The following is a 14,726-nucleotide window of genomic DNA, read 5'->3' on the forward strand; positions in this document are numbered from 1 at the left end:
TCAGCTATCCACTGATCATAAAGACAGGTATAAACATGTTTCGTTACGAATAAGCATGTGCCCGTATGAACTGGAATCCTAGAAGCAATGCTTTTTTATGTAGCCTTGTGAAATAAATGATCACCAATAATTATCTTCTTCGGGTCTATAACAAGGAGGCCTGGTGGACTGTTGCTATGTGTTGGACTACTAACCACAAGGACAGTGTTCAAAAACCACTAGCTGCTCCCCAAGAGAAAGATGCGGCTATTTAATCCAGTAAAGATTTAAGTCTTCAAAACCCTATATAGGGTCACAATGGGTTAGATTTGACTGAATAGCAGTGAAGGGGTGTGTGTGTGGCTGTGTGTGTGTAAAAGACTGTCAAAATCCTCCAACTCTTATTTTAAGACATCTGCTTCAGGATGAAAACTAAGCACATACTCACCTTCACTGACTGCAGAAACCCCAACAGTGACTGAAAACATTTTAAAAGGGAATAATCCTCAAACAGTGAAAGGGATAAAAGAGGGACCACCAAAGGATTTCAACAAATTGCTCTTCTAGAAGAGAAGAAGGTATATAGCCAGAAACCAAAACTAACACCCACCCACCCCCATCGAGTCCCTGCTAGCTCCCAGTGGAACTGCCCCTGGGGGTTCTGGGACTGGGACTCTTCAGGAGAGTAGGAGGCCTCTTCGCTCCCCCTTGGAGCAGCTGCTGGCCTTGGGGTTAGCCCTCCAATTGTAGCCCAGATGCCACCGGGGCTCCTAAGAGGGACACAATCTGCCAGGCACAAAACCGAAGATTTAAGTCAGCAGGCCTGAAGGACAAAGGGCTAATTACAGCCCACAGGGATGAATTATGAAGTTCTACAGAGGAAATGATGTGTACAAGGCAGGTCTGCTCTACATAATGACATAGCCCATTAATATGTAAATTATGTCTGTTAACATCTAAGCTGTGAAGGGTGTCATTAATCTCAAAGCCATCTAAGGTCTCTACATTATTGAGGGGGAGATAGAGATACTGATTAAGTTTAACTTTAGCTAAGGCCCTTTTGTAATAAGCCTTGTAACTTTTTTACAAAAGCCTCTTACAGGAAATCTGAGTCAGGTGGCTTCCAGTTCTCATACCTCAATTCTCTCCTCTTCCTCCTACCCCCAAAAGACTCTTTGAATGAATCCCACCCATGACCCAGGGGGAAGCACAGCTGCTGGAGAAGCTTCGTGGACACAAGAGTCACAGCCCATCCTAGTGTGGTACCGGTGCTCCTCAGGCTCAAGGCTTTGTCCACGGATCTTTACTCATATTTACAATAATGAGAGTACCCACGAGCGCTTTCTAGAATAGCCAAGCAACATGGTCCCTCCCGCCCTCCCTCTTCAATAAGACTGATAAGCAAAGACCGCCAGGCACAGTAAAATTTAAGACTAACCAAAAAAGACATTTAAAAAATTTAAAAACTAAAACCCAGGGGAAGCAAAGGCAATTCAGAAAACATAAAATAACTTTTAAAACAAAACAAAAAAACTCTCCTAAATCACAGGGACCTAAGGAAATAATCCATCTGGTTGGCATCTACACTACCACCAAGTGCATTCTGGCACGCAGCAACCCTGCAGGACAGACTAGAAGTGCCCCTGTGGGCGGATGAGACCTCATGCTTTAGGGGAGTACAAAACCTCACCGTCCTCCCACAGAGCGGCTGGTGGCTCAAACTACTGACCTGATGACCCACCCCGGCTCCTATGCGTGGCATACACAGAGTACAAATAAAGGTCGGTGGGCTTCTTTATTTTTAACATTGACAGTTCTTTAGCCTTCCAAGATCTGGAAGGCTAAATGTGGTTGGAGATGGATAACTAAGAAATACTTTTTTTAACATTCTGGCCATCTTCATTCCATAGGCGCCCTGATGGCATAGCGGGTTAGGAGTTGGGCTGCCAACCACAAGCTCGGCAGTTTGAAACCATTAGCTGCTCTGTGGGAGAAAGATGAGGCTTTCTGCTCTCAAGAGCTAGTCTCAGAAAGCTTCTAAGGCAGCTCTGCTCTGTCCTGTAGGGCTGTTATGAGTCAGAATTGACTTGATGGCAGTGGGTTTGGTTTGAGTCATTACCTCGATATTATTTCCCGCTACTATTTTTGTCCTTTTAGAAAGGATGTTAATACAAAAGAAGAAGAAATAGAGAAATAATCCCTCAAACAACTTCTATGCCTTCAATACAGTTCCCTGAAATGTAAGTGCACTTTCGTTACCGGTGGTGATGAGCTCTTCAGAAGAGAAGAGGGAACACCAGGTGCCTGATGCCGACCCCATTCTCACTTCATGAGTGGGAAGCGCCCAGGATGCTATACAATCTCCGCAGTCTTTAGCCATGCGCTGTGTGGTGCGCTGGCTCTGCCACCTCCCTCTGACAGCCTACGGGGAGAAGCAGGGCTTACCGACGGACGCGCCTGCGGACAGGAGCAACGCTATAAACACCCTGAATCAAGTGAGTGGGAAGCCACACCAGGGAACACATTTTGGAGATATATATATATATATGTTTGTTTTTAAAGAAAGCCATCTGAGTGCAGTTCCTAAAATGTTAAATGATGGATCATGCTTTACCTTTGGTAAATATCTCGCTTCTTACTGGCATCTAGAGCTCCTTTCGATTGGCCTTCAGAAAGCAAACCATCAACCTACGACAGACCATCATCATGTTAAATATCAGATCACCTTAGAAAGTACAAGATTAATTTTCTGTTTTCTCAATATTTGATCATGCTTGATTCCACTTGGGGTGTTCACCTAGAGTTTTAGTATGGATTCTACCAATACCATTTACTACACCTGTGTGATCACTTACTTATCCTTTTCTCTGTCTAGCCACCAACCTATCTTATTTTCATGCATTTCAAAGTGAACTGCAGTCATCAATACCTTTCCCCCTAAATAATTGTTACAAAATGGAATCTACCCACAATAAAATGTACAAATCAAAGTGTGTATTTTCTGTGTTTTGACAACTGCAGACACCTGTGTGAGCCAAATGCCTTTCAAGACAGAGCAGTACCACTGCCCCAGAAGGTTCCTTCGGCCCCTGCTAGTAAATCCTCATTCAGTTCCTCCTGTTCTGATCCTCGGCTGCCATGCCTTAGATTTGGCCTGTTTTGAAGCGTGTGATCATTGGGATTCACACATGGTGTACTCGTCTGGGCACTCCTTTCACACTGCATGTCTCCGGTCTTTCTGCATTGCTGCGTGTGTCACCTTCATTTCCATACTTGCTTTTCCCCAAACAGTACACGTAACCTGGCCAAGAAACACACAGAAGGGCACATACTTCTTTTGGGTCGCTTTTCTACACGTATGTAGAAAAGCTAAAGTGGGTGAAAAAGGGAATGAGGCTTGACTTGTTTCTGCACCACTTTTGCCATTTGGCATCCTTTAGAGTGTTATTTTCAAAGTTCACCCACCGATGACACCGACTCGGCACAGGCAGGACCCAGGTGAGCTTTTGATTTTTTATCTCGCAGATACCAAATTGAAAATCTCTCTCTCTTTTTGTTTTCAGGTGTCCTCTGTGGGGACAGAGGGATATCAGCTAACCATGTCAAGGAATTTGCAGACATTTCTAAGTATCAGACTACTCCTGAGTCTACCCTACTCCTGGTTGAATAATCCTCATAATTTCTTTGTTTCGTATTTACTTTAATAAACATTCATATTTACTACTTAACGGTTTTCTGGTTCTCCTGATGTCCCCTTAAGTTTAAAATTAGATACAGAATCATACAGCAAGTCTGGCCACAGCTCAGCATAACAGGAGCCAATGCCCCATCAAATGTCATTTTTATTTTTACCACAGGAGGATTTTGTTTTTGTTGCACCACTGTAATTCCAATCCAAATTCAGGTAAGAAATCCATATCCCTCAAATACTTTGCACTTTTTAAGTGAAAGTCCCAAACTAGATAAAACAGGGGCATTCCGTAGAGCTTATGGCTACATTATACAATACATTTATTTTATGGCAACATTTGGTGATCGATCAAAATTTCTAAAAAAAAGTAGAGGTAATAAAATAAAATGAGAATTTCAAGAAATATATGAACAATCCACTAAGCTCCACTTACATTTCTTATGTTTAAAGCAATACACATTCGGTGATCAAAAATTTGAAAATATCAAACAGTACACAGAGAAATATAATGGTCATCAGCATGCTCACACAGAGATCCTATTTTGGCCAGTGTCCTGCCATCTCTGTTCTATGTGGAAATAAATTTGTTGAGTCATGGTATATGCATGTAAGCTTATATAGTTTTCCAACCTGACGGTTTATTACAAACATTAAAGTCTCTTTACTATCAAATTTTGATCGAAGAATTCTATCTCCATATATCTATCTACTTCTCTACTATTAATCATTCTTTTTTTTTTTAAACATTTTATCAGGGGCTCATACAACTGTTATCCCAATCCATACACACATCAATTGTGTAAAGCGCATTTGTACATCGTTTCTCATACTATTAATCATTCTTGTTGTTCTCCATTTCTTCTGCTCTCGTTCTTTTATTTTTCACACTATCATTTGCATTGTATTTGTTTGGGGGGGTATGTTTTCCCTGGGGCAGTTTCTGAGTGCGGGAAAGAGGCACATGTATGTTACAGCTGAAATGCAACATGGGGCTGTATCTGCAGCATTGCATGAGGGAGATGCCTTATAAAATATTGCTGATAGCCCTCAGGAAACACCCCCATCACCCAATATTTCCTGTAGACCTATAACTAGAATTAAGTCTCAGAAAGTTCCTAAAGGTGAGGTTCAGATGATGACTCAGAAAGAAGTAAGCTCAGGGTGGGTAAAGGGAGAATGGGTAGGAAAGAGGGAACCGATTACATGGAACTGTGTGTGACCTCCTCCCTGGGGGACAGACAATCAAAAAGTGGATGAAGGGAGACGTCGGACAGGGCAAGATATGACAAAATAACCATTTATAAACTATCAAGGGCTCATGCGGGAGGGGGGAGCGGGGAGGGAGGGGAAAAATGAGGACCTAATGTCGGGGGTTTAAATGGAGAGAAAATGTTTTGAGAAACAATGTACAAATGCGCTTTACACAATTGATGTGTGTATGGATTGGGATAACAGTTGTATGAGCCCCTAATAAAATGATTTTTTTTTTTAAAGAAAAAAAAAAAAAAAAGAAAGAAGTAAGCTATCCTCATAAAGATCTGCTCGAGTTTTTCTAATACGTACCAGCAGAAGCCTGGGGAATAGCCCTGGGAATGGTTACTAAGGGTGTGGGACACTGGTGCAAGGAATGTACCATTAAACCAGTCTGAGTTTCTTGATATGGGGCCCTAAGAAGAGATTCTTCCTTCAATGTCTCAGCAAGCGAGGTTAAGACAGGATCTAATTGCTTACTTGGTTGGTTCACTGAAGCATGGGCTGCCAGATGGCCTAGATTAGACCAACTTGAGGTACCTGACCTACCTTGGTACACTGTAGAAGAAGGCATACAAAAGCTTAGGGAAATTGGTATGTTGGAATGGATCTATCAGGATATTCCCATAGACCCAAAAAGGGAGTATCTTGAGGACACACTTTTCACCACAACCATAAGGAACAAGTTTGTGAAGTGGCCCCAGCATCTCTGAAGACTCCCGTGATGCTATTTTATGTGCACCAGGATTAACAGTGGGAAATGCCCTCAGTGAACTCCAACATTTGCCTACAATGGGGCTAATTGGGCCCCCGTGGTGGTAGAGGGCGGGTGTCAGCATTGAATCAACAGATACAGGTGGGCGTGGTTATCCTAATGCATAGCAAAGTTTCTATAGTAATCAGAGCAACAAGTCTCCTGTGGACTTATAGCATTGGCTACTTAGCCACATTGTCCCTAGGACTGAAATACGTGGGAAATCTACTAAATATTTACGTGATCTATACAGGCAGAAGAATGCTAGATCAGGTGAAGGGCAGTTCAACTCAAGTCACCAGAATAGAGAATCACAATGCTTCAATCAATCACCAGACCTGAACCATTTTACAGACCCGCAACCCCTGAATGAGGGAGAATCACAATGCTTCAATCAATCACCAGACCTGAACCATTTTACAGACCCACAACCCCTGAATGAGGGGGAGGCTGGATCCCTTTGAAGGAGGACCCTGCTACATTACTGAAGGTTTATACTGTTAGTCTTTCATCTAGCCTTCCCCAAAGGGACCCGGGGCCTTTCACAAGAGTGACTGTTCACTGGGGGAAAGGAAATAAACCTTTCAAGGATTACTGGGCACTGGCTCTGAACTGACACTAATAGCAGGTGACCCAAAAAATGTCAAAGGCCTGCCAGTCAGACTGAGCATATGGAGGTCAAGTTATCAATGGAGTTTTAGCTCAGGTACACCTCAAATGGACCCCCGAACCCATCCTGTGATTATTTCCCCAGTTCCAGAATGCATCATTGGAACAGACATCCTTAGTAACTGGCAGAACCCCCACAGTGGATCCCTGAAATGTGGAATAAGGGCTATTATGGCAGGAAAGGCCAAGTAGACATCATTAGAACGTCCATTGCCTAGGAGAATAGTAAACCAAAAGCAATACCGTGTTACTGGAGGGATTGCAGAGATTAGTGCCACCATCAAAGACTTGAAGGATGCACAGGTGGTGATTCCTACAACATCCCTGTTTAACTCACCTATTTAGCCTGTAAAAAAAACAGATGGATCCTAGAGAATGACAGTGTTTATCATAAACATAACCAGGTGGTGACTCCAATTGCAGCTGCTGTTCCTGATGTGATTTCACTGATTGAGCAAATTAATACTTCTCCTGGTACTTGGTATGCAACTATTGATCTGATCAATGCCTTCTTCTCAATACCAGTCTCGAAGGACCACCAGAAGCAGTTTGCCTTCAGCTGGCAGGGGCAACAATACACGTTCACAACTCTCCCCCAGGGGTACATCAACTCTTCTGCCCTGTGCCATAATTTAGTCTGAAGGGAACTTTATCACCTGTTTCTTCCACAAAATGTCACACTAGTCCATTAAATTTATGACATTATGCTGATTAGAACCACTAATGAGGATGTATCAAAGAATCTAGAGTCTAGATTCATTGCTACAACATCTGTGTGCAAGAGGGTGGGAAACCAACCCAACAAAGATTCAGGCACCCTTCACCTCAGTAAAATTTCTAGGGGTCCAGTGGTGTGGGGCATGTGGAGACATTCCTAGTAAAGTGAAAGATAAGCTAGTGCATCTGCCCACATCCCCCAACAATTAAAGAGGACGCACAACACCTAGTGGGCCTCTTTGGATTTTGGAGGCAACATATCCGTCATGTGGTGTGCTCCTCCAACCTACTTATCAAGTGACATGAAAGGCCTCCAATTTTGAGTGGGGCCCAGAACAAGAAAAGTCTCTGCAACAGGTTCAGGCTGCTGTGCAAGTTGCTTTGCCACTTAGACCATATGATCCAGCTGACCGAATGGTGCTACAGGTGTCAGTTATAGATAGAGATGCAGTGTGGAGTCTTTGGCAGGCCCCTATTGGTGAATCACAGTGTAGACCCTTAGGATTTTGGAGTAAAGTCGTGCTATCCTCTGCAGACTACTCCCCTTTTGAAAAACAACTGTTGACCTGTTACTGGGCCGTTGTGGAGACTGAACGCCTCACCATGAGCCACCAGGAGGCCTGAGCTGCCCATCATGAACTGGGTACTGTCTGACCCACAGAGTCATAAAGTTGGACGTGCATAGCAACAGTCTATCGTTAAATGGAAGTGGTATATAGGTGATCAGGCTAGAGCAGGACCTGAAGGTACAAGTAAGCTGCATGAAGAGGTGGCCCAAATATCCAGTCTCCACTCCTGTCACAGTACCTTCCTTCTCCCAGTCTGCATCTATGGCCTCATGGGGAGTTTCTTATGTCAAGTTGACTGAGGAACAGAAAATTCATGCTTGGTTTACTGATGGCTCTGCACAATATGCAAGTACCACTTATAAGTGGACAGCAGCAATACTACAGTCCCTTTCTGGGATCTTCCTGAAGGACAGTGGTGAAGGGAAGTCCTCCCAATGGGTAGAACGTGGAGCAGTACACCTGGCCATTCAGTTTGCTTGGAAGGATAAATGGCCTTCGCTGGATGGTCAGAGAATTTGAAGGAACATGATTGGAAAATTGGTGACAAGGAGATGTGGGGAAGAGGTATTTTAATAGACCTCTCTGAATGGGCCAAGAAAGTAAAGATAATCATGTCTCATGTGAACGCCTACCAAAGGGTTACCTCTGAAGAAGAGGGCTTTACCAATCAAGTGGATAAGATGACACGCACTATGGAAACTAGTCCTCCTCTTTCCTCCACCACTCCTGTCATCGCCCAATGGGCACATGAACAAAGTGGACATGGTGGCAGGGATGGAGGTTATGCATGGACACAGCAACATGGATTTCCACTAACCAAGGCTGACTTGGCCACTGCCACTGCTGAGTGCCCCATCTGCCAGCAGCAGAAGCCAACATTGAGTCCAAGATATGGGACCATTCCTCAGGGAAATCAACCAGCAACCTGGTGGCAGGTTGATTACATAGGACCACTTCCATCATGGAGGGGGCAGCACTTTGTTCTTAAATGAATAGACACCTACTCTGGATATGAATTTGCCTTCCCTGCATGCAATGCTTCTGCCAAAACTACCATTCGTGAACTTACAGAATGCCTTATCCACTGACATGGCATCCCACATAGCATTGCTTCAGATCAAAGAACTCACTTCACAGCAAATGCAGTGCGGCGATGGGCCCATTCCCATGGAATCCACTGGTCGTATCATGTTCCTCATAATCCTGAAGCTGCTGGCTTGATAGAACGATGGAATGGGCTCCTAAAGACACAATTACGGTGCCAACTAGGTGGCAACAACTTGCGGGGCTGGGCCAGTGTTCTCCAGGAAGCTATATATGTTCTAAACCAGCAGCCAGTATATGGTGCTGTGTCTCCAATAGCCAGAATTCATGGGTCCAGGAACCAAGGAGTGGAAACTAGAGCGGCCCCACTCACTATTACTCCTAGTGATCCACTTGCAGCATTTTTGCTTCCTGTCCCAGCAACCCTGTGTTCCTCAGGCCTGGAGGTCCTGGTCCCAAAGGAAGGAACTCTCCCACCCAGAAACACAGCACAGATTCCACTGAACTGGCAGCTGAGAATGCCCCCACCACTTTGAGCTCCTCATGCCTCTGGATCAACAGGTCAGGAAGGGTGTCACTGTACTGAGTGGTGTGATTGATCCTGATTACCAAGGAGAAATTGGACTGGTGCTACATAATGGAGATAAAGAAGAATGTCTGGAATCTAGGAGATCCCCTAGGTTGTCTCTTAGTACTACCATGCCCTGTAAATTGTAAATTACATCAACCCAATCCTGACATGACATCTAGTGACCCAGGCCCCTCAGGAGTGAAAGTCTGAGTCACTCCACCAGGCAAAGAACCACGGTCAACTGAGGTGTTGACCAAGGGCAAAGGTAATACAAAATGAGTAGTGGAAGAAGGTAGTTCTATCTATCAGCTATGACCATATGATTAATTGCAAAAGCAAGGTTTGTGATTGTATTTCTTCAGTATATGTGCTTATTGAATATTTTTCATGTACAGTCCTGCCTCCCTAAGCTCCCTAACTACTGACTTTTGCTGACCCACCCTGCTGTCTGTTGCCTGCGGGCAGACTCTGTCTGTCTTGCCTGAGGGAAGACTCTGAGGCTTGCTTCCTTGACCTTGGACCACTTACAGAAGTTGAAGGACTTCCAGTATATTAACCGTTGCACAAAAGTGAGTTGAACTGAGCCCTCTATACTGCTTTGTGAATGAATTAGCTGTTATATTCCTTCTCGCTGTATAAACCCATGTATCTAATCATGTGTCCTGGTTTTAGTTCTCTCTCGAGAATCCTGCCTAACCCACTATGATAGTCACGAAGGCCCTGGCCTAGTTGAAATGTGAGACGTGGCACCTGGAGTGCAGTGGGAGTTCCCCACTGGGCACATAGGCAGGGATACTCAACTGCTCCAGCAACAGGCGGTACCACTAACTCAGCTCCAGAGTGTCGACAAATAGCACGGACTTGCCCCAGTCAGTGAAAGCTTGAGCAGGGTACCGTATACAGAAGCAGAAATCTGTCTTCCTCCGTCTCACAGGCCACCTGAAGCTGTTGAAGCTGGTCTGGCCCTGGAGCTGGGCCTCTTGTAACTGGAGGATAACTGGTTAGTTCTCTGAGCACATACGTGTACATCCTCATCGTAAGTTGCTGCCATAAGAAACGCCTGGAAAGTAAACCTGGGCCAAGTGACAGAGAAGCCCGAGTTCTTCCTCAAAACCAAAGGGAAAATGGGTGTTCCACTTCACGCACCACCAGCAGCTCAAGCGAGGCACAAAGTTTCACACCGTGATGCTGCAGATGGCTTTATATGCGTGATGAGCCCCACCACTACACCTGGCTTTTCTTCCTGCAGTTCTCCGAGAGGCTGATTCGCCAGCAGCTGAGGCATTAGTCACTCAGATGTCCCGAGGACAGGAGGTCACCAGCTGTTGATTCACGGACTTTGCCTACTTAGCCTTGTGCTGGGCACAAGGACAAAGCCTCTCAAGAGTCTGTCCTATCACAGGGCCTGCCGCCTTCCTGTGGAACAGCAGCTGGAGCATTGGAACAGCATAGGTGATAGTCTTTCCCGGGCCTGTGTGGGTTGGAGCCAGGAGATCCCTCCCCTCCAGGGCTGGCGGGGTGGCCTTTTCTTGGATCAGTGGAGATCTTTGCCAGCCCGGGTCTGTGACCACCTGCAGGAGTCTGGGTTAACAGCCTGTGTGCTGAATGCCCAACACTTCACCCAGCATGCTGTTCAGTAATGACAAGTAGCTCTTGTACCACAATTAATACTGTCACAAACACTTTCAATCTCTTCTCAATTTTTTAAAAGTGTTATTACATAGGGTATAGTAAATAGTGGAGATGGAATGATCCAACCGAGGAGCATGCAAATTTGCTCCATGTTGTCAAACTGCTTTCCTGAAATGCTGGGTCCTAAACGTCCAATTCGGCATACCCTCCCCAGCACTGAGTACTGCGATTTCAGATCTTTGGTACATGTTTTTGCGATTACCAGATTCTCTTTGAAGATCACTTTTTTCATGCACAGCAATCATTTCTATTTCTTCTTTCTCAGTTTACGTTTTCTGTTTCTTACAACATTGAGACATCCCCCTGGGCACTTACTTCCTTTGAACTAACGTAAAACACAGGTGCCCTGGTGATGTAGTGGATTACACGTTGGTCTGCTAACTGCAGGCGCTCTGTTGGAGGAAGATCTTCGGCTGTCTGCTCCGGTAACGAGTTACAGCCTCGGAATCCTACAGGCGCAGTTTCACTCTAACCTCGGGGTCCCTATGACTGGACGGCAGTGAGGAATGTGAATAAAGCAATAATAGGATAGTCGCCGGAGAAAGGCTTAAAGGAATGGGTATGTCGTGGAGGGATCGGGCACAGAGCAGGGGTGGAAATGGTTATTGTGAAACGTGGAGATCTGGAGGCTAGCAGGGTGGCAGGAGTTGTTAGGACCGGCGGGAGGGCTAAGGGAGTGTTACGTTGATGATCATGCTTTCGGGAGTTTAGCCTGTGGTTGGGAATGCCAGGGATTGGAACTGGAGTTTGGGCGGGGATTTGTTGGGCTTAAGCTCCAAGGACTAGGGTGAGTAAAGCGCCGTTAAAGCCGTTGAACCTCCACTTTCAGCCTGCAGTCAGATCCCCGGCCGCCTTATCTCGCTGCGGAGCCCGATCATACCTGTTGTTTCAGCTCGCGGTTGCAGCGCTGCAGGGCCCGGAGCGGATCGCGCGGCCGCTTCGAGAGCATCCCGCTCCCCCAGCTAGGGCCACGCTTGTGCGTCGGGGCGCCGGTCGCCAGGGTAACGAACGCAGCGGCGCCCTGCGTGACGCCAGCGCTGCGCGCCCGGCTCCCGGCGCCGCCCCGCCCCGCCCGCTCGAGGCCGCGCGGGAAGCGTCGGGCTGAGAGTCTCGGCAGATCCCCTCCCGGCTCCCGCCTCCCCTGCCTCGGCCGCGCGCCTCGAACGCTGCTCACGGTCACTGTCCACGCAGTCGTGAGGATCTCCGCCGCCAACTTCAGTGGGTTAAACGCTTTTCCTGTCCGAACTACATGTCCCACAATACAACAGTATTACCTCCTTCTGAATGCTATTTCTGCTGCGAGGTCAGCGTTCAAAGCTACCGAGCTGCTCATCGGGAGCAAGGTGAGGTGTCTACTCGTGTAGAGCGACAGTCTCGGGAACCAGGGTTGCTGTAAGTCACGACCCAATGGCAGGGAGTTTGGTTTGGATTTTCTGTTATTGGTCTGCTAACCTATTTGTAAGACAGGCTTTGAACATCTTGAACGCCCATTAACTGGATGGTTCCTCATAAGGCCTTCCAGAACGTGGTTCCCGTGCCTACGCAAAGCAGGTGTGCGTTCACATTCGGCATAAGGCTGATGTTCCCTTTCTCTCTAGTTATGCACCTTCTTATAGCTTAAGCTCTGGGAGGACAATAATTGTTCTCTTCCCCCACAGCAAGTCTGTGCGGAACTTAGATATTTCACATGGATTCTTCATCAGCTGCCCCTGAACTGACTCATGGCTGCCGATGTGTGTCAGGAAACTGTGCTCTATAAGGTTTCCAGAGGCTCGTGTGTCAGCAGTGGATTGCCAGGGCTTTCTCCAAGGCATTCCTGTGTGGACTAGAACTCCCCAGTCTTCCTGCCAGCAGAATATGTTCACTGTCCACCACCCAACATTGACTCTTAGGGAGGTTTTAATGACATTTCCCTGAGTGGAACTGCATCTCATTCCCAAACTCTACTATCCAAAGATTATATCCATAAGACTGATATCTGAGCTCACCTTCCAAACGATGAGCCACACGAACAAAAATGGATGTGGAGTGCATCTGTTGATTGTACCAGGCAGGCTGCCTTGCTCCCTACAAGATGCATTACATACAGTGTCTGGCTTACTGAAGGTTCTCAGGGAAATGATCCTCATGCATCATCACCCAGAAACATTAACAGCACCTTAGTAGTCTTCCCCTCTCAAGGCCCCTACTACCTCATCACCAGCGAAGACGAACACTCCTGTAACTTCTAACAGCCACATTTTGTTTTGCCTAATTTGGGGACTGTATCCTGAGACCAGGCATTGTATACTCATGCCTTCAATCACCATCAGGCAGGAGATGCATCTGTATTGCAGGTGGTTGCAGTTTATCTGTGTGTGATACGCCTTAATGTGGTCACTTTTTCTACTCTTGCTGTGCATCAGGGTCGCTCAGGGTGATGGCTTATGTCAACTAGACCCTCCTGGGTGAGGGTAGAGGTGAAGCCCAACCTAACAGGTTGCAGCCTGCTACCTCCTTGGGGCTATACCTTTTGTATGAGAAAGCCCCTAAGAGAGGGGAGCGCTCTTGCCCTTTCACCCTCTATCTTGCACCTGGTTCATCACCTGCCCATCCCAGGAACCCTCTGAAGATGGCAGCCATTAGATTAATTTACCTCGGCACCCACCAAGCTGTGGACCTAATGCTTTGCCATCTTGCTTCCTAGGGGTCAGTTTCCACAGCTATGAGTTGGGGAAGCCTTTGGCTTACAGCTGACCTATAAACTGGAACTACAACGATGTAAACCATGTCTTGATATAAATCTTTCTATATATATACATATGCATACATGTGTCACTGGTTTCGCTTCTCTAGGGGACTCAACCTCACAGGTCCAGTTTACTCACTGCCTTTGAGTCGAAGCTATGCATAAGGTTTTCAGTGGCCTCCTCCACCAAAGTGGGGAATAGAGTCCTTCTCTGTTGGACATTGAATAATGAAGCCATAGAAGAATGGAGGCGTTTGAGCTGCAGTCTGGAGAAGAACAGTAAAAGTGCCATAGACTGCTAGAAGGACAAACCAGTCTGTATGGGAAGACGTAAGGCCAGAGTGCTCCTTAAAGGGAAGGATGGCAAAACTTTATCTGACAGACTTTGGACGTCAGGAGAGACCAGTCTCTGGAGAAGGATACCATGTTTGGTAAAGAGGAGGGGTGGTGAAAAAGAGGAAGTCCCTCAACGAGGTGGAGGGGCACTAGCTGCATCACTGGGCCCAGGCATAGGAATAGTTGTGAGGATGGCACAGGACTGTGCAGATTTGCTCTGTCGTGCACAGGATCACCATGGGTCAGAGCTGACTCGATGGCACCTACCAACAGTGAGGCAATGCCAACTCATAGTGACCCTGCAAGGCAGAATAGAACTGTCCCTGTGACTTTCTGAGATGGCAACTCTTTACAGGAGTAGAAAGCCCTTTCTCCCATGGAGCAGCTGGTTTCAAACTGCTGACGTTGCAGCTCACAGCCCAACACATAACCACTCCCTCGCACCCAGTGTAGGCTATTATAACACTGCTAAGAACATTCAGGCACATCTCTTAGTGAGCAAAACTAGGTCACAGGACAAGTTTATTTTCAGCCTCATAAGGTATTACTTAGTTTCCCCAAAGTGATTAGACTAATTGACATTTACCAGCAAGCAGCCCATGAGTTTTTGTTCTTCATATTCTTAATTTTGAGTACTGTTTAGCTGGATAGCATCAAATTTTTTTTCCCTGATGCAAAAGAACTTCTAAGTTAAATCAAAAGGCTTATGTTTTTTTCTTCTCTTC

General features: G+C 46.2%; 1 protein-coding gene and 1 pseudogene across 1 annotated transcript in view; both read right to left on the reverse strand.

Annotated features, from left to right (window-relative positions):
* The window catches only part of NPHP1 (nephrocystin 1), a 64,233-nt gene extending 51,262 nt beyond the window's left edge, over nucleotides 1–12,971 (reverse strand). The window contains exons 1-3 of the mRNA XM_045287094.1: nucleotides 12,926–12,971; nucleotides 11,818–12,182; nucleotides 2,594–2,667 (exon numbers count right to left, since the gene is read on the reverse strand). Coding sequence (XP_045143029.1) covers nucleotides 2,594–2,667; nucleotides 11,818–12,182; nucleotides 12,926–12,971 — 485 coding nt within the window. The remainder of the gene's footprint in view (nucleotides 1–2,593; nucleotides 2,668–11,817; nucleotides 12,183–12,925) is intronic.
* On the reverse strand, nucleotides 9,971–10,873 carry LOC101662775 (annotated as a pseudogene).
* Nucleotides 12,972–14,726: the final 1,755 nt, after the last annotated feature.

This window comes from Echinops telfairi, unplaced genomic scaffold (genome assembly GCF_000313985.2).
Source record: "Echinops telfairi isolate 266 unplaced genomic scaffold, ASM31398v2 ScPeMD7_11;HRSCAF=52, whole genome shotgun sequence".
Classification (NCBI taxonomy): Eukaryota; Metazoa; Chordata; class Mammalia; order Afrosoricida; family Tenrecidae; genus Echinops; species Echinops telfairi.